At 40.5% G+C, this 25053-nt stretch overlaps 1 protein-coding gene across 1 annotated transcript; it reads right to left on the bottom strand.

The window, feature by feature from the left end:
* Positions 1-3577: 3577 nt before the first annotated feature.
* Positions 3578-5758, bottom strand: LOC110606764. Its single transcript, XM_021745744.2, has 3 exons — positions 5247-5758; positions 3998-4258; positions 3578-3880 (listed from the first exon to the last, which is right to left on the bottom strand). The coding sequence occupies exons 1-3, from the start codon at positions 5664-5666 to the stop codon at positions 3692-3694; spliced, it is 870 nt and encodes a 289-aa protein (XP_021601436.1). The 5' UTR covers positions 5667-5758; the 3' UTR covers positions 3578-3691.
* Between the last annotated feature and the right edge of the window lie 19295 nt (positions 5759-25053).

Genomic DNA, 25053 nt, shown 5'->3' with positions numbered 1-25053 from the left:
AAAGTAGAGAGTTGGTTGCTCAAATGATGGCGTGTGTTCGACTATCATGTGAACCTTTCCAAAGGGACTCCGTGGTAAATCAAGTTTCAAGCTCTAACTAAGACTCCCTAATTCAAATTTTTTAATCTCTTACAAAGTCCAAGTCTTAATCAACTTGCTAATCCCATCATATCTGAACCTTTGCTCTCCCAATTGATGGTTTTTGCTCATCAACTTTCTCCTTTTGTAAAAGTGGCAGAAAATACAAGATTATTCGAAGAGATCCTAGTTTGTCTAATGAGCCGTCTTCGTCAATAAGTGATGTTTCTGAGGGTTCATTGGATCATCTATTGGGAAAAAGAAAGGCTACAATAGAAAAAGGTACGGATGGAAAAAAGTCGAAGATAATAGTAAATGAGTTTGTTCCTCCGAATGCGGCCCATTTAATTACTTTGTTGGGTTTTTCTGGCCCAAATTTCTAGGAAGCCAATCATTATCCCACTTAGTAATCTAACTTTAACTTTCCCTTATGTAATTCTCCCCCAAAGTAAGCTTGGAAAAGTCCAGACATCTAGAGTCTTAAATTATCTCCAATCAAACATTCCAATAAATCAAACATTCTAATAAATCAAAAACTAGAAAGCCTAATTTTTAAGTCTTTGGCCGGTAGAGCTGTTCATTAGAGGTTTTTAGCTTCATCAGAGGAGGAGAGGTTGGAAGCTCAAGTACTCAATATCGAAAGCTTGTCAATGGATTCTTCTTCAAATAGAACTGAAGCTGAGGCTTCGATGGCTAATCTGCAGCCACCCAAATCACCGTTACGCTTATAAGGTAGCCGTAAAGATAATAAAATATTTTTTAATAACAAAATATGATTAAATAATGATAAAATATCATTTTTATATTAAAAATTATTTACTATTTATATGTTTTTTTAAAAAAATTTATGTTAATTAAAATATCAAAATTGGATATTTCAAACTAAAAAATAATATTTATTATTAAATAATATTATTTTATTAAATCATGACTTATTTTGTCCTAAATGTAAAATTTAGAGATTTATTTGGCAAAGAAGTTAAATTGAACATATTTAGACTTTGACAAAAAATTTAAGGACCGATTTGGACTTTTTTCCAAAAGTTTTTGAACGGGCTGCAGAGATCAAACAAAAATAATCCAACAAGAATAAAGAGTACTATACATTAAAAGATCCTCTGCTTTTTAAGAAAGTTACTAGATAACCATCATTACAAAATCAATCAATTAAGATGTCTCTAAAATTAAAAGATCTACCATCATGATAAAACTTATAAGACATTGTAATAACTGTTCTCATAATTTTACTTTTCCACTCTTCACAGTAGCCTAACTAAAATTTCCACCCTTCATACTATGCCTGGTGTTGGCGGCTTCACAGTTAAGAGTGAGTACAAACTACGATTTGAAAATTTTCGAGTCAATGGCTTTATATTAGCTTTGCCATGAAATTGGTTATGGAAGATAAATGTGCCGAATAAGATCTTAAATTTTCTATAGAGGTGCTATCATTGTTTTTTGCCATTTTTCATGCTCTGTTTGATTGTGTTTTTGCTCATGAAACCTGATTATGGAGTAAATTGGTAGTTGATTTTAGTTTGTCATCTGTTCATGAATGGCTTAATTTTGCCATGATGAATTGGAATAAGGAGCAGCGGCAGTTTGGGGCGGTAATGATGTCCAGGATAAAATTAGTATGGAATCAAAAGAAGCTACTGTCTGATGCTATTTCACTTTTAGCAAGGCGGTTTTTAGATGATTAGAGTTGTGTAGTTGCAGCAATGAAGATGGGCATTTGGTTCTCCTATTTCGTATGATTCTAAGCGGAGAAAACCGAATATTAACCAGGTCAAGTTAAATGTCGACACGAGTTTCCGCTTGATAATGGACAGGTTGGAGCTAGTTGGATCCTTCGCGATTGGGATGAGAGAGGCTCTAAGTTGGTTAAAGAGCTTGAAAGTGGAAAAACATACTATTGTGGTGTTAGATTGTTTGGAATTAATCTATGCGTTGAAAGGAAAACATAATGGCTCATTTCTAGGAGGTATTGCTTTCGATATTAAGTGCTTGTTAAATCAATTCAATTCAATAGCTGTTGTTTTTGTTGAAAGGTAGGTGAATCAAGTAGAACATGAACTTGCGAAGGCTTCTGATTCTGATTCTGCTTCTTACTTTGTTGCGTGGGATATTGTGATCCCTAATTTCATTTCTAATGTAATAGTTGCTGATTTATAATAATATTCCCATTATATATATTTAAAAAAAAAAAAAAATCCCAATACCACTTTACCTTTATCATTAAATAAAAAATAAAAAATAAAAAGAAATACATTACTAATTTTTTTCTCATTTTAATACAAATGTCTATAAAAAAGAAATTAAACAAAAATTTCAGATATCATGTTTGAAAAACAGAGAATTTCTTAAGCATTAAAAAATATTCTCTCAAATAAATGCATACCTAAATAAAAATTAGCATTTGTTCATATTAATAACATTCAGGACCAGCTGGTGTGAAAAGCTCAGATACAATATCTTCTGCAAATTACTGATAAAAGCATAACATAATCATATTAAAAATCAGCGATAGAGATTCTACTGGTTCTCCGGTGACAAGATGAAAATAGACCAGAAATACTGCAAATGAAAGCAGAACAGATATTATAGAACAGGGATAGCTTTTTCTTACTAAATTTATGTCTATATTAACTAGACAATTACAACACCCGTCTATGATTCTGCTCCGTTATTTGAAATCAAACTTTAATTTAGTTGGTTTCTTTTCTACTGATTCTCTTCTTTAAAATAAAATAATTCAATTCTTTTTAACTTAAAAATTTTCATTTTAAAAAAAAAAATTAAAAATCTTGCATAATTTTATAAGAATTCATTTATATTCTTTTCTTACAAAATAAATCAGGTCAATTAAAGAATAAAAGACGCATGTAAACATGTCAATATATTGTTGTGTAATTTGGTAAAACTATTAATTTAGTCCCTCTATTTGCAAAAATATGCTAAATAGTTTTAACTATTTAGCACCTACCTTTAATTGTAGGCAATAAATAGTTGTTATTTTGAAATTACACTATGGATTAGAAATGAGGACATTTTAGTCGTTTCACATATATCAACAGTTAAAACTAGAGAGATTAAACACATAAATAAGTGGGTCCCACTATGAAAAAATAAATGGGACCCACTTTATTGTCTCTTGGGCGGGCCCATAGCTGGTCAAATCCACCTAAGAATTTTCTTCAAAAATTTCTCTTTTATTTATTTATTGTTTTTCTCATCCTCCACATAAGGCAAGAGATTACAAGAGGATAAACAAGCATGGGAAGCATCCATTACGAGGAACAATTCAGATCCATAGGTAACTCTAGTCCATCCATGAGGAGAGAGAGTTCAGAAGTAGGGAGATTGCTGCGATGAACTGTCAACAGTCTCATTTAATTTGAATTTTTCTCCAGTATTTTATAGATTGATTAGAGAAAAAAACAAATATAAACCATGAATCATCTTGGTCAATTTTTATTTTTTTTTTACAACATACAACATCAAAAGAAAATATATGTATATTTCCAAATTTCCAAAAGTATCGTGGCTAAATAGAAAAATTACCTTGATATGAAACCAAGATACTTTACTCTTGAAAGAATAAATGCAATCTCTACTTGAAAGCATTAGTTGCAGCATAAATAAAATCCAAGAAACCTGTGCCCTTGAGGAGACCTTTACCAGTTAAGAGTTCAAAATCTAACAACAACAAGAAGCCAATTACAGCTGCCTTCCCATTTATCAATTCATTCTTCCCACTGAAGCCAAACCCCTCTTGTTCCTCGTCAACTACCATTCTCACCTGAAACACAACCATACTACATGTCAATTTCGTACAATTCAAAACAGATTTGTGAACTCTTTATGTTATGTCTGAACGTTACGATGATGTTTGGCCAACATTAACTAATGCAGTTACCTCATCGACATTGACATCACTTGCAGTCATACCAGGTTGAGCCTTCCCACTGAAAACTATTTCTGCAGATGCATCTGATTTTACACCTCCTCTCATATTGATATAAATATTGTCTTCATCGGTTTTTACAGGATAAACATAGAGTGTCCTCAAAGCAGGCGTGAGAACTCTCAGCACTGGATTTTTTGGATACCAATCTTTAATGGCTCCAGTCCGAAGATCAAATGTGCTATCCGTTGTTGGACAAACTATACAACCATCCTATAAAAGAAAAGCCAAAAAATCAAATATTATAATTTTTGCTTCTTTTATTCATCAAAGGAAAACATCATGAACAAGTGCAAGACATCAATGGCAACTCATCCTAAAAGTATATACAAAACTGTAAATAAATAAACAAAAACAGATATAGGCTCCTTGTTATCAAGAAAAATTGCAGGAAAAAGAAAGTTGATATTGATTTTTTTTTTTTTTATAACTTCTATTCATGGTTTGAAACTACGTGCTTAAAATTTTTAATTCTCCCATTGTTATTGTAGCAATGAGTTTCACTGCCAAAGCCAATAAGTGAGCATCAATTGAGGGAGCTTTCAGGAATAGAACCATTTTCATGAAGGCAAGGACAGGGTCAATGCCTTCTTTTTGCTGTGAGTGTGAGATTGTAAACTTGTGCTTCCCATTAACACACATCAAAGCAGAAATAAAATTTATGCAACGCCTATGCTATTGATGCATGTTCTGAGGTGCCACTGCCATCATACATATGTGCATATGCACAGGCATGTGTACTGGTTCTGCGACTGAGACAGAACCAGATAAAGACTAGAAATAAATCGTCTGACAAAAGCCATCAATTCCCAGTTTGTCATCCCAATTGTGCAGCATCTCTTTCAAGGTCTGCAGTTATCCCCACAAGTGTATCAATGTCAACCAGCCATCTTTCCAATGCTCTCTCATTAAGGCACTTCCTACAACTTCAGCAGCCAGATTTCCGTGAAGGACTGGCATTAATTTCAAAATTTAGATAGTAATGATAGAAAATAGCTAGCAATCAAAGTACTAAACATGGCGCATTAACCAATCTTCCATAGCCTAAAGAACATCCGAAGGTTAGCATTTTCATAGCGTATAAGATGGTAAAGCCACTACAAAATTGGAAAATCCACAGCTAAAGAGCAAAATCTTATATTTATTCAGCGAAGTGTATAATTTCCTAAAATTGAAGAGAAAGTGAATAAGTAAATTAGACCTGAGTAAGCTTGGCATTGATGAGTCCTTCACTATAAGCTCCCTCAGCAGGTGACCTATTCTCAATAGCGAAAACCTCATCCTTATACCACAGCAACAGTATCGTATCCCCATCTTGAATTATCACACGCCTTTCTCCTTTTGGCAGCGCCGCCAAGGGAACCACCGGAATCCAGTTCCCTCCGCCTCCACCCGCAGTAGGAGACTGCTCACTCACCGATACTTCCGTCGCCTCACACGAAATTTTGGGTCGAGGCTTGGGAGTCCATAGAGAGACAAGCCGATATTTTGTGGGCAATGCGGGGGCTGGGCGGTAGTTGGAACGGTGCAGCGGGTAGCGGTGAGAAATGGGGATACTTGAAGGGTTAAAAGAGTAATTTTGGGCCAAGGATGAGGTGAGATGGGAGGGAGTGGCAGCCATGGAAGGAAGGGGAGGAAAGAGAACGATAGGGAAAAGGGAGGAGAGAGTGAAGAGTCTGCATGGCCACACAAAGTGGATAATTAGAGGAAAAGTACAGCCAGACGAGGCATGGTGGTGAATATGTCTATTTGCTTTGAGAATATTTTTAAAATAAATCAAGCTGTATTAAAATTATTTTTCGTAAATTAGTTACATTATAAAAAAATATATAATATTAATGAAAAAAATAATACTAATTCAAAAAACATACAGATATAATATTTTTTTTCATTTTAAACAACATTAATATACATAATATTTTTATTTTATAAATTTAAAAAATTAAATAAATTTACATAGAGACATTTAAAAAAAAAAGATATTAACACCTTAAATCATGAACACTATAACATATTTTTGTAAATAATAGAGTAAGATATTATTTTTAAAAATTAATGATGTTAATTTTTTTATTATTAGAATTAAACAATTTAATGAAATGTTATTTCTAATGGTAAATGCATATGAGTAAATTTAAAATATTTCGGATTCTACTTTCCCAATTCTCACTCCCCATTTAACAAAACATAAATGTTATTAATGTATATAATTTATATTATATTAATTTGTAAACTATATTTCATGTATTTGAAAAATCAGTTTTTGTTAAGTTAATATATTTTTTATAAAATAATTACTTTGAAAAATAAAAATAAAAATAAAGAAACTAAATTAAATATAATTTCAATGAGGATGAAATTTTTGAGTGTGTATATATATATATATTTTGTTTGCCCAAATATTATCTAATTTAAGATTAACTTAATTATGTACTTAATTATTAAAAAATAATGTATAAAAATTCATAAAAAAATAAAATTACTATATATATATAAATAAAAATAATATATATATATATATATAAAACCAAATTGATGACGTGGCCGAAATGGAACAGTACTGTGATTGGCTAAACCTGCGAGAAAGAAAATGCGAGGTGGGAGTGTCTACAGTAACCATTACGATTCTCGAGTCAATAATATGGAGAATGAGGCAAATATAAAGAATTTAAGAGTATTTGTGTTAGAGAATAACGTACATTTACCTCTGTAATCGTTCTCCTTTTATATTGTAAGAAAAAAAAATAAATATAGAATTTCGTGATAATCCGGTGATGATCTGGTCGGCTCGTTAGTAGGGGATCTACGTCGACTAATTGGTCGGGAATTCCGTGATAGTGAGCGTGAAGAGAATCTGCTGGATTATAGTTGTTTAACAATAATTTTCTTATGGAGCCCTGCCTTGAAGTTGAGAAGGTGAGTTTATTTGTCCTGCCTTGAGGCAGACGTGAAGCACCCGAGTCTTCTTTTCTACAAGTGGGACCGCGTATAGGATTATCAAATCCTTGTCACGTGACCCTATCTTATGATGACACCTCATTGCCTACTTTGAACGAGTCTTATATAGTATCAAAGGTCCTCGCTGGTCTTCGATATTTTGGATTTGAAAGTGACAGTTGTTTTCATGATCTAGGTATGTGCCTTATTTGATCGGGTTGTGAGTATGATGTCCTTACTTTCTTCTTACTTGCCCTACCGATCAGTCAAGTCCAAGATCTTGTCTGATAAAAACTAATCCAAACAATATAATAATGCTTTGACAAGTTTTCGAGCTTTCTCTAGCCCTGAGGATCATCCGGGCATCTTTTAGCCCTTATGAGCCCCTTGACCTTTTCCAGTCTTATCGAGCTTTCGGGCATTTTTCAGCCCTGGCATACTTCCAAGCATTTTCTTGCCCTGACTAGCCCTGATGAGCTTCCGGACATTCTCTAGCCTTTACGATCTCCTTGGCTTTTTACAGTCACGATGAGCTTTCCAGACTTTTACAGCCCTAATAGTCTTACGTGTATTTTTACAGTCTTGACAAGTTTCCGAGTATTTTCTTAATCCTGGCGTGCTCCTTGACTTTGTACAGTCCTAATGGGTTTCATTGCATTATTTCAGCCCTAGCGAGTTTTCGAGAATTTTTCCAGTCCTGACGAGCTTTTGAGAATTTTTCCAATCCTCACGAGCTTCCTGGCCTTTTATGAATGTTTGTTTCTATGGATCAATGTCCAGATTATATGCGGGACCCATGCTCGAATTATATGTGGGACTCATATCCGAATGGCCTTATGGCCTTTTATGAATGTTTGTTTTTGCGGACCAATGTCCGAATTATATGTGGGACCCATGTCCGGATGGCCCTATGGGCTTTTATGAATGTTTGTTTCTGCGAACCAATGCCCGGATTGTATGTGTAACGACCCCAAAATGGACCGTCACCGGCGCTAGAATTCAGGTCGGTTTAAGGCCGCCAGAACCCGTAGCAAGCCTGCTATACTCTCTGTGTACCTGTAAATCTCATACATGATCATACATTTTCTGTGAAAATAAAAACTCTTTTCTCTGTACCACGGCTTAACCTGTGCATGCACTGTCTCTGTACCCTGTACTCTGTACCCCTGACTAGAGCTTGCTATAGATGGATTATTACATACCTGTTAAGCCTGGTTTTTCACATACTCTGTAAAACATATACATATACAGATCATGTACATCAACTAAAGATTTACAATACAACACTATGTCAAGCACAAGTCTAACTGAAAACACAACTATTACATCTCCTTAAATATTACATGTCCACTCTAAGCTATTACAAGTCTCTTCCTGTACTCTTCTGAACTTTCCCTGTACACTGTACAATGAACCTGCAAGACTGGGATTAAGGGAGTGGGATGAGCTCTATAGCCCAGTGAGTAGTACAATAAAACAATTTATTAAAATATGATCTGATGGAATGCATCATAACACAGACAATCCACATCAAGGGTAAACCTGTCACCGAATAGTCCCAGTATCTATATACCAGGGCGTAGTCAAAGGCACCTGGATTTCCTGTCTCATATATCTATATGTGTATATAACACCTGTACTTACCATTGCCAGGGCGTAGTCAAAGGCTCCTGGACTTTACTATACCTGCCAGGGCGTAGTCAAAGGCTCCTGGACTTCCTGTCTGGAACTACTGGATCACTCAGCATTTACTCACATCAACAATATAACTATGCAATGCAACATCTTCGTGGATTCTAATGCAATCAACCTATTGCATAAACATGATGCGTGAAAGATGCTAAAAGCAGTTTATGTCTTAATTAAAACGAGTAATCAGTTTAGTTCCACTCACCTCTGGCTGTCTGAACTGACTCTGCAGGTTCAATAAACTCTGGAGCAGTACTCACTGCTGCTCTCTCTGGTTCCTCTGATCTGTGTAATCACAGAAAGACTCAAATGAGGGACCGAACTTACTTAAGAATAACTCTATTAAACTCCCCAAGAATCCCCTTAAACTCACTCTAAAACTCATGCAAAGCATGCAAAAGATAAGCTGGACAGAACACTTTCGGCAGCAGGTTCGGCGGCCGAAAGTCCTCTCCAGAGACGAAACTCAAGCACCTTCGGCGACCGAATCTCAAAAACACTCAGGGGTAAGCTGTGGCAGCCAAAGCCACCATGCAAGAGGTTCGGCGGCCGAATGAACCTTCGGCTGCCGAACCTGAGTTCTTCAAGAACTCAGCCCCAACGACAAACCAACTCCTCCTTCCCTTCAACCTCTCCAAATATGCATATCTCAACTCCTCAACACACATATACATAAGTATATGAACATAGGGGTCCAAAACTACCTAACAACCCCAACAAACAAATCAAACATAACACATAATCATGCTACAAACATAAATCATCAAAAATATCATTTTTCAACCTAAGCATGCATCTCTAACCAAACCTTCACAAAACTTCTGTATATCAATAAAACAAGTTCATGATCTTCACTTACCTCTTGTAAACAGGAAGATGAACGATCTGAACAAAGAAAATTGGATTAACTCTTCCTCAAACTCACTAAACTCAAAAACTTGCTTTTACACTTCAAAACCTTCAAAACCATTGAAAACTAACCAAATCCTTGCATGAACAGCCAAAACACTTGCAGATGAGTCATAAGAGACGTGGCCTATCCTATGGCAAAGTTCTGAGGCCAACATCTGTCCCAAAACACTGACTCAGCTAGCTGGCCACCTCAGCTTCGGCTGCCCAATCGCATGCAAAACCATGCAACATTCGGGGGTCGAACCTGAACTTCGGAAGCCGAACATTGGGCACTTTCGGCTGCCGAACTTACCTTCGGCGGCCGAACTTGGCTCATCTGCCTTGGTTCATTTCAACTCAAAACTTAATTCCATTTAACTTTAAAACATTAAAACATGCAACATTTCTTTAGAAAAACATAAATCCTACCCTTCTAGAGGATTCCGACACCCCGGATTTCACTAGACGACAGGAATTCCGGTGCCGGACTCTAACCGGGTATTACATTCTCCCCCCCTTAAGAACATTCGTCCTCGGATGTTCCTAAACAAATAACAAAAGGAGGAAACTAACCTCAAAACAGATATGGATATTGCTGGAGCATAGACTCCCGCGTCTCCCAAGTGCACTCTTCCAAATTATGGTGGTTCCACAAAACTTTCACCATCGGAATCTCCTTGTTCCTTAGCTATCTGATCTGCGTGTCAAGAATCCGTACTGGCTGCTCTATATAGGTGAGATCCCTAAGAATCTCCACATCAGGCTCACTAACAACCTGACCCGGATCTGACACAAATTTCCGTAGCATAGAAACATGAAACACCGGGTGAATCCTCTCCATAGAAGTAGGTAAATCCAGCTTATACTATACATTTCCGATCCTCTGCAAAATCTCAAAGGGTCCAATGTACCGTGGAGCTAACTTACCCTTCCTCCCAAAACGAACCACTCCTTTCATTGGAGACACTTTTAGCAATACCCAATCTCCCTCCTGAAATTCTAACAGTTTCCTTCGAATGTCTGCATAGCTTTTCTGTCTACTCTGTGCTGTTCTGATCCTTTCTCTGATCACAGGCACTGTTCTACTGGTAATCTCTACCAACTCTGGTCCTGCAAGAGCTTTCTCTCCTACCTCTTCCCAGCAAACAGGTGATCTGCATTTCCTCCCATATAACGCCTCATAAGGAGCCATCCCAATGCTAGCATGATGGCTGTTATTGTAGGCAAACTCCACCAAAGGTAGATGCTGCCTCCAAGAACCGCCAAAGTCTAACACACACATTCTGAGCATATCCTCTATGGTCTGGATGGTCCTCTCTGACTGCCCATCAGTCTGTGGGTGGAAAGCAGTACTAAACTCTAATCTTGTGCCCATCGCACTCTGCAGACTTCGCCAAAATCTGGAGGTGAACTGAGGTCCTCTGTCTGAAACTATAGACACTGGAACTCCATGCAATCTCACTATCTCATCCAGATAAACCTGTGCCAACTTATCCACAGAATAGTTACTCCTAACTGGAATGAAATGAGCAGATTTCGTGAGTCTGTCCACAATCACCCATATAGAGTCTATCCTGTTGGACGCTGCTGGTAAGCCCACTACAAAATCCATAGCTATATTTTCCCATTTCCATTCTGGAATCGGCAGTGGGTTAAGCATACCAGCTGGTTTCTGATGTTCTAATTTCACCCGCTGACAAGTCTCACAAGCTGTCACAAACTGCGCCACTTCCTTCTTCATGGCTGGCCACCAATACACCCTTTTCAAATCTCGATACATCTTGGTGGTTCCCGAGTGAACACTATATCTCGCATTATAAGCTTCCCTCATAATGTCTTCCTTCAAACTGCTACTATCTGGTACACAAAGTCGACTCCCATAACGAAGGATCCCCTAGCTGTCAAATCTAAACTCTGCACTGTGGCCTGACTGAACAGTCCTGGCAATTTTCATCAACTCAGGGTCCTCGTGCTGTCTCTGAGCTATCTGCTCCAGAAACACTGGTGTCATTCTCATCTGTGCTATCAACGCACCTGTACCAGACAATTCTAATTGTAACCCCTCCTCGATGAGCTTATAAAGCTCCATCACTACTGGTCTCCGCTCTGCTGCTATATGGGATAAACTGCCTAGTGACTTCCGGCTTAGGGCGTCTGCCACAACATTTGTCTTACTCGGATGATACTGGATCTTACAATTATAATCACTAAGCAATTCTACCCATCTTCTCTGCCTCAAATTTAGCTCCCTCTGGCTCAAGATGTACTGTAAACTCTTGTGATCAGTAAAGATTTCGCATTTAACCCCATAGAGGTAATGCCTCCACATCTTGAGTGCAAAGATAACTGCTGCCATCTCAAGGTCATGGGTGGGGTAATTCAACTCATGCTTCTCCAACTGTCTAGAAGCATAAGCAATCACCCTATCATTTTGCATCAAAACACAACCCAATCCCACTCGAGATGCATCACAGAACACTGTGAAATCCTCATTACTAACAGGCAGAGCTAGCACTGGTGCTGTAGTCAATCTCCTCTTGAGCTCCTCAAAGCTCTCTTCACACTGGTCCGACCAGATAAACTTCTGATTCTTCTGAGTCAGTTTGGTCATAGGAGCTGCTATCTTCGAGAAGTCCTGTACGAACCTCCTGTAGTAACCTGCCAGTCCCAGAAAGCTTTTAATCTCAGTCACTGTAGTGGGCTTGGACCAATTAGCTACAGCCTCTATCTTCTTGGGGTCTACCTCAATCCCATCAGCTGATACTACGTGTCCCAAGAAGGAAATGCTCCTTAACCAAAACTCACACTTAGAGAACTTGGCATACAAACCATGCTTTCTCAGTGTCTGCAGAACTATCCTCAGATGCTGGGCATGCTCCTCTGCATCTCTGGAATACACTAAGATGTCATCGATAAAGACAATCACAAAGTGATCCAGATACTCGCTGAAAACTCTGTTCATGAGATCCATGAATGTTGCAGGGGCATTAGTCAACCCGAACGACATTACTAAGAACTCATAGTGCCCATATCTGGTCCTGAACGCTGTCTTAGGCACATCTACCTCTCTGACTCTCAACTGATGATATCCGGATCTCAGATCTATTTTAGAAAAACAACCTGCTCCAGCTAGCTGGTCAAATAGATCATCAATCCTAGGCAAAGGATATCTATTCTTGGTAGTGACCTTGTTTAACTGTCTGTAGTCAATACAAAGCCTGAGGGATCCATCCTTCTTCTTAACAAAGAGTACTGGAGCACCCCAAGGTGAGGTACTAGGGCGGATGAAACCCTTATCTACCAAGTCCTGCAATTGTTCTTTCAACTCTTTTAACTCTGCTGGTGCCATCCTGTAGGGAGGAATAGAGATAGGTCTGGTACCAGGTAACAATTCAATTTCAAACTCTATCTCCCTACCAGGTGGTAATCCTGACAAGTCGTCTGGAAACTCATCGGGAAACTCTCGCACTACTGGTATCGAAGCTGGTTCCCTAACCTGACTGTCTAGCTCTCTCACATGAGCTAGAAACCCCTGACAACCCCTCCTAAGCAAACGACGAGCCTGAAGGGCTGAAATCAGACTTCTGGGTGTACCTCTCCTATCTCCTCTGAAGACACACTCTGACCCATCCTGGTCTCTGAGACTAACTACCTTGTCTCTACAGTCCAAAGTAGCACCATATGTAGATAACCAATCCATCCCTAGAATGACATCAAAATCTGTCAAATCTAGAACCACAAGGTCAGCTGGAAGGTATCTACCCTCTATGAACACTGGACTGAAGCGACAGACTGACACTGCCACCGATGGGTCGCATTTGGGTCCACTGACCCAGAGAGGATACTCTAACTCAGAACTGATCAAACCCAATCTCTCTATGGCTCTCGAAGCAATAAAGGAATGAGAAGCACCGGGGTCCATCAAAACATACACATCTGAACACCCAATGATGAGATTACCTGACACCACAGTGTTCGATGTATTAGCCTCCTCCTGAGTCACAGTGAAAATCCGTGCTGGGGCTACCGGATTTCCACCTCGGGAACCTGCTGCTGAAGCAGAGGCTGCCCCTCTCCCTCTACCTCTACCACTGCTCTGAGGCATGGCTGGAGCTCTTGGCTGCACCCCTGGCTGTGCTACACTGCCAGAACTCATCTGCTGGGATGGTGCAAAAGTCACCTGAGGACACTCTCTAGCAAAATGCCCTTCCTGTCTACACCTAAAACAGGCTGAAGATCCCATCTGACAAGCTCCTCTGTGTGGTCTCCCACATCTCCTACATGCTGAAATAGCTGTGCCAGAGCTTGAGCCACTACCCATTCCCAGACCAGACTTGACTTTACTCCAGAACCTATTCTTTGTTCCTTTCGCTCTATCCCATTTCTTATTGCCTGTAGTGCCTGAACTGGGGGCCTTAGAACCCGAAGCCTGTACCTTTGACTGTTTCTGAATGATAGCACTAGCTTCCATCTTCCTGGCTGCATCCACAATAGAGTGAAAACTCTCCTTTTCAGCTGAAAGGATCAAAGAAGAATACCTGGGATGAAGTCTCATGGTATATCTTCTTGCTTTCTTCTGATCAGTATCATAGGCCTGACCCACGTACTGAAGCAAATCCAGGAACTTATCCGTAAACTCATCAACACTCATCTCATCTGTTTGTCTCAACTGTTCAAACTCTATTATCTTCATCTCCCTGGAGCTATCAGGAAAAGCCCATCCTGCAAACTCATTAGCAAAATCTCCCCACGACATACTGTTCATTCTAGGCTCTATATAGTTCTTAAACCATTCTCGAGCCTTCCTACACTTTAATGTAAACCCCGCCATCTCAATGGCTCTGCAATCATCTGCACCCAACTCTTCAGTAATCATCCTCACAATTCTCAAGTACTCAAATGGATCATCTCCTGTATTGAACTTAGGAGCATCCAATTTCAGGTACTCAGTCATCTTTACCTTGCTTCCAGATGAACTAAGTTGCTGTGTTTGGGCAACAGGGGCTACTAGTTCTGTTTGTGGTGGTGGGGGTACTGGTTCATTTATTTCTGGGTGTGCTGCACTTGGATGAATAGGGGATGGTGGATACATAGGATATGGTGGGTAATAGTAAGGATAAGGCATATATGGCATGTATGAAGGATATGGGTCAACTCGAGAGTACTCCGACATATCCTCCATCGGATATTCTGGATACTGGGAAACAGCTGGATAATCAAAACCTGAGGTCTGAATACCTCCCTGGGATTCTCCCATACCTTCATCCATAGACGGATCAGTCTCCATGGCCTCCCTCACTTCCTCTGATCTACCTCCTCTAACTATCCCTCTTCTGCTCTCGTCTACAGACCTTCTAGGGTCTATTGACATGCCTTCCCTGCTAGATCTCTGAGACCTTGCCCTCGGCAATGCAGGAGGACGAGCAGCTAATCCCTCACTATCTGATGGGACTCCAGTCAATCGAGCTGATCGACGAGTTCCTCGCATTTTAACTCTGTAAAACAACACATACTATAGCATATCAGCACATAAACATATATCTCAAACATAAAGCACATGCATACGCATCTCATAGCATCAAAAAGACAGGACTCCACATCCTATCCTAGTGGACATGATTTCCTATTGTGCTTGACCAACTATAACCTCTATGAGCCCAACACTCTCTCTATAGGTCCGATCATATGAACCTAGGGCTCTGATACCAATCTGTAATGACCCCAAAATTGACCGTCACCGGCGCTAGAATTCAGGTCGGCTTAAGGCCGCCAGAACCCGTAGCAAGCCTGCTGTAACAGCCCGCTTACCGGACCATCACCGGCACTAGGATTCAGATCGGCTTAAGGCCGCCGGGACCCGTAGTAAGCCTACTGTCAACTCTGTGTACCTGATAAATCCCATACATGATCATACTTAAGCTTAAAACTGTTACTTACTCTTTTTTTTTTCTTTGCTTGACTATCTTTTCTTTCTGTATAACTTCCACTAAGCCTGGACTATGCATGCTCTGTCTGTATGCACTCGAAGAGTGATACCTGCTATGGTACCATACAGTGACTACAGAGATAGAAAGACTACCATGCACCAAGCTTAGCTCATCATCATCACAACATTATCTCAATCATATATAACATAAAAGGATCATGTGCAAAGGGATAACAAGCACTAGGGCCAAGCACAATTCTATAACTCACTATATAACTTACTATTACATCATTTCTATACATTACATAAACTCTGTACTGTACATCATTATCATGTCCACTATTCTATACTATTACATATGCCTTTTACCCTTGCTATCTCTTTCTCTTTCTCTTCTCTGAGGCCCTGAAAAATGGGGTTAGGGAGAGGGATGAGCTACTACAGCCCAGTGAGCGGAATCTATAAAAAAATCACATTTAAAACATGCTATCATATGATGCATCACTGCACAAACATTTCACATCTTGGATTGGACATGATCCCAAAACTCCCTCTGTCAGTGCCCGGCCCCCAAAGGAGCTCACACAGGTCTTTCACTAACTACTCATGGTGCCCGACCCTATAAGGGCTCTCACAGGACTCATCCAAGGTAAATGCCCGGCCCCAAAGGAGCTCACACAGGACATACAATAATGACAGACTTATGGGCTATTGAGATCGCCTCGGTCCAATCCACATATACAAGTAATAATGCAATGCATCAACTTGGTGAATACTAATGCAAGCATCCTACATAAACATGGCATTAATGATGCATGAATCATGCTAAAACAGTTCGTAACTTTTAAAATAAAGTTCTGTTCCACTCACCTCTGTCAACTGCTGAGCAGTCTCTGTCACTCTAACTCTGTGGGCCTCCTTGGTCTCTCGGGTCCGCACCTACACAGGTGGACTCAAATGAGGACCAAATTTACTTAAACATAACTCTTAATATCTCCCCTAAACCCCCTTAAAACATCATAGGTATGCAGGGAAAAATGGGCAAAAGAAGGCTGGACAGAGCACCTTCGGCGGCACTTTCGGCGGCCGAAACCCCTCTCCAGAGACGAAACTCATGCATGTTCGGCGGCACCTTCAGCGGCCGAAAGTCTCGTCCAGAGACGAAACTCAAGCACTTTCGGCGGCCGAACTCCCTCTTTCGGCGGCCGAAAGCTCCTTTCTCACCCAAAAGCCTAGCTTTCGGGGGCAAGGTTTGGCAGCCGAAACTGCCTCCACAAGGGGTTCGGCGGCCGAACCTTGCTTCGGCGGCCGAACCTGGATTCTCCAGAAAGGCAGAATCCGAGCACAACTCATGCTCTCAGCCTCCAAAATCCTATCAAACACCCATAACATGCATACCAACACTTCTCAACTAACATATAACATATCTCATGCATATAGAGGCCTAAAAACTAGTTCAAGCCCCAAAAACAACAACAAAACTCATATGAGCAACATATGCTCAAACTCATGCTTATACCCCAAAACATGCCATAAAACTCTCCAAAACTTCTTAAAACTTACTTTAAACATAAGGGGAGGTGAGGATCCATGCTTACCTCTTGAAGAACTAGAGGATTGATGATCCAAGCTTGGAGATGGGGGAAAACTCAATCAAAATCTCCAAGTGCTCAACTTTGCTTCCTTTTGCTCACACCTCTAAAACAAAGCTCAAAGCAAGTTAAAACATGCAAGATTTGAGGAAAACATGAAAAATCATACCAATGAGAGCTTGAACCCACCTTTGACCCAAAAACAGAGTGTTTAACACTCAAGTCTCGGGCAAAGGGGCTTTTGTAGTGGCCAACCGACTCTTCCTTCGGCGGCCTAACGTGCATGCGAAACCATGCAACTTTCGGCGGCCGAACTTCACCTTCGGCGGCCGAACCTGGCTTTTTGTCCCCTTGGCCTTTTCATTGCAAAACTCAATTTTCTTAACTCAAAACATGCAAACATGATAAAAACACTTAAAAAACATCTTAAAAACCTTTCTTATACCCTTAGGGCAAGCTCCGACATCCTCGAATCCCGACTTCCAACGGAAAATCCGCCGGAACGTAGGAATTCCGATACCGGGGGTCTAGCCGGGTATTACATTCTCCCCCCCTTAAGAACATTCGTCCCCGAATGTTCCTCTCTAACTCAAAACCGAGTAAAAACAGAACATAACATAAAGCACATAAAGAACAAAAGAAGCTAACACTAACCTCAAAAGAGATGGGGGTACTGTTGGAGCATAGACTTCCGTGTCTCCCAGGTGCACTCTTCTATGTTATGGTGGTTCCAGAGGACTTTCACCATCGAGATCTCCTTGTTCCTTAGCTTTCTGATCTGGGTGTCAATGATCCGCACTGGTTGTTCTACATACGTGAGATCACCTAGGATCTCCACATCTGGTTCGCTGAGAACCTTATTCGGATCTGACACAAACTTCCTTAGCATCGAAACATGGAAGACTGGATGGATTCTTTCCATAGACATAGGCAAATCAAGCTTATACGACACATTTCTGACCTTCTGCAAAATCTCAAAAGGTCCAATGTACCGCGGAGCCAGCTTACCTTTCCTCCCAAAACGAACCACCCCTTTCATTGGAGACACCTTCAACAAGACCAGATCCCCCTCCTCAAACTCTATGTGCTTTCTGCGAACGTCTGCATAGCTCTTCTGCCGACTAACAGCAGTCTTGAGCCTCTCTCTGATGATGGGCACCACCCTGTTCGTGAGCTCTACTAACTCAGGCCCTGCTAGGGACCTTTCTCCAACCTCTTCCCAACAAACTGGTGACCTGCACTTCCTCCCATACAGAGCTTCATATGGGGCCATCCCTATGCTAGCATGATGACTATTATTGTAGGCAAACTCCACTAAGGGTAGATGCTGCCTCTAAGATCCGTCAAAATCTAGCACACACATTCGAAGCATATCTTCTATGGTCTGGATGGTCCTCTCTGACTGTCCGTCAGTCTGTGGATGGAAAGCAGTGCTAAAGTCTAATCTTGTGCCCATAGCCTCTTGCAGACTTCGCCAAAACCGGGAGGTAAACTGGGGTCCTCTGTCAGACACTATGGAAACAGGAGCCCCATGTAACCTCACAACTTCCTCAACATATACCTGCGCTAGCTTGTCCACAGAGTAGCCACTCCTGACAGGAATGAAGTGAGCAGATTTAGTCAGTCTATCCACAATCACCCATATGGAGTCTAGTCTGTTGGACGTCGCCGGTAACCCCACTACAAAATCCATGGCTATATTCTCCCATTTCCATTCTGGAATCGGCAGTGGGTTAAGCATTCCAGCCGGCTTCTGATGCTCTAGCTTCACCCTTTGACATATCTCGCAGGCTGACACAAACTGTGCCACGTCTCTCTTCATTGCTGGCCACCAATACACTCTCTTCAGATCTTGATACATCTTGGTGGCTCCAGGGTGAATGCTATATCTCGCATTATGAGCTTCCCTCATAATGTCTCCTTTCAAACTGATATCGTCTGGTACACATAGTCTATGCCCGTAGCGGAGAATCCCTTGGTTGTCGAATCTGAACTCTTCGCTCTTGCCTGACTGAACAGTCCTGGCAATCTTGATCAACTCTGGATCCTCATGTTGTTTCTGAGCCACCTGCTCCAGAAACACGGGTGTAACTTTCATCTGTGCAATCAAAGCACCTGTACCAGTTAACTCTAACTGTAGCCCTTCCTCAACTAACCTGTAGAAGTCCTTCACCACCGGCCTCCTCTCTGCTGTAATGTGAGATAAACTGCCTAGTGATTTCCGGCTTAAGGCATCGGCTACAACATTTGCCTTTTCCGGATGATACTGGATCCTACAATCATAATCACTAAGCAATTCCACCCACCGTCTCTGCCTCAAGTTTAACTCTCTCTGACTCAGGATGTGCTGTAGGCTCTTATGATCTGTAAAGATCTCACATTTCACCCCATAGAGGTAATGCCTCCACATCTTGAGTGCAAAGATAACAACTGCCATCTCAAGATCGTGTGTTGGATAGTTCAGCTCGTGCTTCTTCAGCTGTCTAGAAGCATAAGCTATTACTCTGTCATTCTGCATTAACACACAACCTAATCCCACTCGGGACGCATCACAGAACACTGTGAAGTCTTCATCACTAGTAGGCAGAGCTAACACCGGTGCTGAAGTTAATCTTCTCTTTAACTCTTCAAAGCTCTCTTCACATGGGTCAGACCATGTGAATCTCTGGTTCTTTCTGGTTAATCTGGTCATAGGAGCCGCTATCTTAGAGAAGTCCTGAACGAACCTCCTGTAGTAGCCTGCCAAACCCAAGAAACTCTTGACCTCTGTCACTGTGGTGGGTCTAGGCCAATTGGCTACAGCTTCTATCTTCTTGGGGTCCACTGCTATACCTTGATCTGACACTACATGCCCCAAGAATGAAATGCTCCTTAGCCAGAACTCACACTTGGAGAACTTGGCATATAAACCATGCTCTCTCAAGGTCTGCAGAACTATCCTCAGATGATGGGCATGCTCCTCTGCATTTCTGGAATACACCAAGATATCATCTATGAAGACAATAACAAAGTGATCCAGGTACTCTCTGAAAACTCGGTTCATGAGATCCATGAATGCTGCAGGGGCGTTAGTCAACCCGAACGGCATTACTAAGAACTCATAATGCCCATATCTGGTCCTGAAAGCTGTCTTAGGTACATCCTCTTCCCTGATTCTCAGCTGATGATAGCCCGATCTCAGATCTATCTTAGAAAAACAACCTGCTCCTGCTAGCTGGTCGAATAGATCATCGATCCTGGGTAGAGGATACTTATTCTTGGTAGTGACTTTGTTCAACTGCCTGTAGTCGATACAAAGTCTAAGGGATCCATCCTTTTTCTTGACAAACAACACTGGAGCACCCCAGGGTGAGGTACTTGGACGGATGAAACCCTTATCTACCAACTCCTGTAGCTGCTCTTTCAACTCTTTCAGCTCTGCTGGTGCCATCCTGTAGGGAGGAATGGAGATCGGTCTGGTACCAGGCACTAACTCTATCTCGAACTCTATTTCCCTAACAGGTGGTAGTCCTGGAAGCTCATCTGGAAACACATCTGGGAACTCTCTGACTACGGGCACTGCACTGGGGTCCCTAACCTGACTGTCTAGCTCTCTCACATGTGCTAGATATCCCTGACATCCCCTCCTGAGCAACCTACGAGCCTGTAGGGCTGATATCAGACCTCTAGGCGTGCCCCTCCTGTCTCCTCTGAAGACAAACTCAGATCCATCCTCATCTCTGAACTTAACTACCTTGTCTCTGCATTGCAAAACTCAATTTTCTTAACTCAAAACATGCAAACATGATAAAAACACTTAAAAAACATCTTAAAAACCTTTCTTATACCCTTAGGGCAAGCTCCGACATCCTCGAATCCCGACTTCCAACGGAAAATCCGTCGGAACGTAGGAATTCCGATACCGGGGGTCTAGCCGGGTATTACATTTGCTATACTCTCTGTGTACCTGTAAATCTCATACATGATCATACATTTTCTGTGAAAATAAAAACTCTTTTCTCTGTACCACGACTTAACCTGTGCATGCACTGTCTCTGTACCCTGTACTCTGTACCCCTGACTAGAGCTTGCTCTAGATGGGTTATTACATACCTGTTAAGCCTGGTTTTTCACATACTCTATAAAACATATACATATACAGATCATGTACATCAACTAAAGATTTACAATACAACACTATGTCAAGCACAAGTCTAACTGAAAACACAACTATTACATCTCCTTAAATATTACATGTCCACTCTAAGCTATTACAAGTCTCTTCCTGTACTCTTATGAACTTTCCCTGTACACTGTACAATGAACCTGCAAGACTGGGATTAAGGGAGTGGGATGAGCTCTATAGCCCAGTGAGTAGTACAATAAAACAATTTATTAAAATATGATCTGATGGAATGCATCATAACACAGACAATCCACATCAAGGGTAAACCTGTCACCGAATAGTCCCAGTATCTATATACCAGGGCGTAGTCAAAGGCACCTGGATTTCCTGTCTCATATATCTATATGTGTATATAACACCTGTACTTACCATTGCCAGGGCGTAGTCAAAGGCTCCTGGACTTTACTATACCTGCCAGGGCGTAGTCAAAGGCTCCTGGACTTCCTGTCTGGAACTACTGGATCACTCAGCATTTACTCACATCAACAATATAACTATGCAATGCAACATCTTCGTGGATTCTAATGCAATCAACCTATTGCATAAACATGATGCGTGAAAGATGCTAAAAGCAGTTTATGTCTTAATTAAAACGAGTAATCAGTTTAGTTCCACTCACCTCTGGCTGTCTGAACTGACTCTGCAGGTTCAATAAACTCTGGAGCAGTACTCACTGCTGCTCTCTCTGGTTCCTCTGATCTGTGTAATCACAGAAAGACTCAAATGAGGGACCGAACTTACTTAAGAATAACTCTATTAAACTCCCCAAGAATCCCCTTAAACTCACTCTAAAACTCATGCAAAGCATGCAAAAGATAAGCTGGACAGAACACTTTCGGCAGCAGGTTCGGCGGCCGAAAGTCCTCTCCAGAGACGAAACTCAAGCACCTTCGGCGACCGAATCTCAAAAACACTCAGGGGTAAGCTGTGGCAGCCAAAGCCACCATGCAAGAGGTTCGGCGGCCGAATGAACCTTCGGCTGCCGAACCTGAGTTCTTCAAGAACTCAGCCCCAACGACAAACCAACTCCTCCTTCCCTTCAACCTCTCCAAATATGCATATCTCAACTCCTCAACACACATATACATAAGTATATGAACATAGGGGTCCAAAACTACCTAACAACCCCAACAAACAAATCAAACATAACACATAATCATGCTACAAACATAAATCATCAAAAATATCATTTTTCAACCTAAGCATGCATCTCTAACCAAACCTTCACAAAACTTCTGTATATCAATAAAACAAGTTCATGATCTTCACTTACCTCTTGTAAACAGGAAGATGAACGATCTGAACAAAGAAAATTGGATTAACTCTTCCTCAAACTCACTAAACTCAAAAACTTGCTTTTACACTTCAAAACCTTCAAAACCATTGAAAACTAACCAAATCCTTGCATGAACAGCCAAAACACTTGCAGATGAGTCATAAGAGACGTGGCCTATCCTATGGCAAAGTTCTGAGGCCAACATCTGTCCCAAAACACTGACTCAGCTAGCTGGCCACCTCAGCTTCGGCTGCCCAATCGCATGCAAAACCATGCAACATTCGGGGGCCGAACCTGAACTTCGGAAGCCGAACATTGGGCACTTTCGACTGCCGAACTTACCTTCGGCGGCCGAACTTGGCTCATCTGCCTTGGTTCATTTCAACTCAAAACTTAATTCCATTTAACTTTAAAACATTAAAACATGCAACATTTCTTTAGAAAAACATAAATCCTACCCTTCTAGAGGATTCCGACACCCCGGATTTCACTAGACGACAGGAATTCCGGTGCCGGACTCTAGCCGGGTATTACAGTATGTGAGACCCATGTTCGGATTATATATAGGACCCATATCCGGATGGCCTTGTGGCCTTTTATGAATATTTTTTTCTGCAAACCAAGGCCCATATTATATATGGAACCTATGCTCGGATGGCCTTGTAGCCTTTATGAATATTTATTTATGCAGTCTAATACCCGAATTATATACAGGACCCATGCTTAGATGGCCTAGCGATTGTCTTATGTGTTGAGAATCTTAATATTAGATTAGCATAGCGGAAAACAAAAAATTTTAAGCTATAAGAAGAAATAAGATTTGATACATGCAATAAAAGCATTAAAGGTACAAGAGTTACCTTTACTGAATTGTTTGCAAGACTAGACCAAAACAAAACGAATCAAAATCACCTTTTTGATCTCCTCTTCAGCAGCAAAACATGACCAAGGAACTACCCAATAGCGACTCCCCTCTACAAATTCACACACTGCAATTCTCGGCCAAAGGAAGTGTGCTAGCACCTTGAATGTTTATTTTTTCCTTTCGGTTTTGTGAATTCGGCCTAGGTAGAGGATTGGAGATCTGATCTCTATTAATCCCTGATGTGTTTAGTGTCAAAAACCTTCAGAGCAAGTAAGAGAAAAATCTCTTCTTTCACTTTAAATGATTAGGCAAAAAAAAAAAAAAAGAGGTGAAAGAGTCTCAATTTTTCTCTCTTTTCTCACTTATGTAGCCGCCTCTATTGAGCACCGAATTAGAGTTTTATTTTCCCTTTTATAGTCACTCAAATTCGGCCTCAATGAGAAGAAAAACTCAAATTCGACCTCAATGAGAAGAAAACCTGGAGAGAAAGTTTGATTTAATTTGAATTTAAATCCAATTAGATATTGGCATTTAATTCAAAATAAACTTCCTTACGACAAGCCTTAATCCTATTAGGATTCTCTCTCTTTTTTAACTAATTAATTAAACCTTTTAATTAACTAATTATATCAAACCTTAAGCTACATTAAGTGGGCCTAAAAATATGTATCAAAATTAAGATATCATGATTTGCATAAGGCATGGAACAAGTCATCCTTACTCATTGCTAAACCATTTTTCTTGACCTATTAGTGATACTGAATTAATCAAGTTAATGATAACTCTTATCACACAACTTGGGTGTGGCCACACTCTTCTCAGTTTTACTAGTCAAGTGGCCGATGATATTTTTTCTTTCTTCGAGAGAGGCAATTCCTTCACTTCTCTCATATTGCTTAGCATGAATCTTGGCATACTCAAACATACCCGTGCTTGCTAACCCATTTACGGGAGATTTAGATGTAAGTCAAAGCATACAAGGACCCATCTAGGCATCCATAGAGATTTTCAGTCTAAGAACTTCTAATACAAGTATCACTAGAGAGACACTTATGACTTTTAACCATGTAGTGTTCTCGTAAGTGGACCGTTTCTAAATACAATATTCTTAATTTGTATTTATGTCTTTTAATTAATATCCAATATCCTATGACCCGTAAAACATGATTATCTCACAGAGAGCATACTAGCCTTAGTTCAATATCACTCCCATGACAATGATTGACGATGGAAGTTTAGAATGTTGTTCTTTAAACTTTCAAGGTTTTACTACCAAGTGCCTCACTTTTGATAACTTGAACAGACCCAACATTCAATAATGTCTTATCAATTTAATATGCACAGTAATAACCAAAGTGATAAAACAAATGCCTCATCTTTATTTATCGTAGATAAAAATGTCTGTAACGACCCGAAAATCGGACCGCTACCGGCGCTAGGGTCCGGGTCGACTTAAGGCCGCCGGGACCCGTAGCAAGCCTGACATATAACCTGTAAACCTGTATAATCCCATACATGATCAACAACATGCATAAAAATTTTAAACTTTTCTTTTATCATCCAACTCAACCTGAACATTCATGAACATAGTCATAATCATGACCCTTCTGTGGGATCTCAACAATGCCCCAAAGAGCACTATAACATGAGATGAGTTGGCTTACATC

The sequence above is a fragment of the Manihot esculenta genome, chromosome 2, assembly GCF_001659605.2.
Source record: "Manihot esculenta cultivar AM560-2 chromosome 2, M.esculenta_v8, whole genome shotgun sequence".
NCBI classification, from domain to species: Eukaryota; Viridiplantae; Streptophyta; class Magnoliopsida; order Malpighiales; family Euphorbiaceae; genus Manihot; species Manihot esculenta.
The sequence above is the reverse complement of the archived record's forward strand: the minus strand, read 5'-3'. Positions and strand labels throughout refer to the sequence as shown.

Excerpts from the sequence above, each read along its gene's own strand:
- LOC110606764 (XM_021745744.2), bottom strand. The coding sequence starts at position 5,666 with ATGGCTGCCACTCCCTCCCATCTCACCTCATCCTTGGCCCAAAATTAC. Across the intron at positions 4,259-5,246 it reads TCAATGCCAAGCTTACTCAG|GATGGTTGTATAGTTTGTCC; the intron begins GTCTAATTTACT and ends TTTCTTTTATAG. Across the intron at positions 3,881-3,997 it reads GTGATGTCAATGTCGATGAG|GTGAGAATGGTAGTTGACGA; the intron begins GTAACTGCATTA and ends GTTGTGTTTCAG.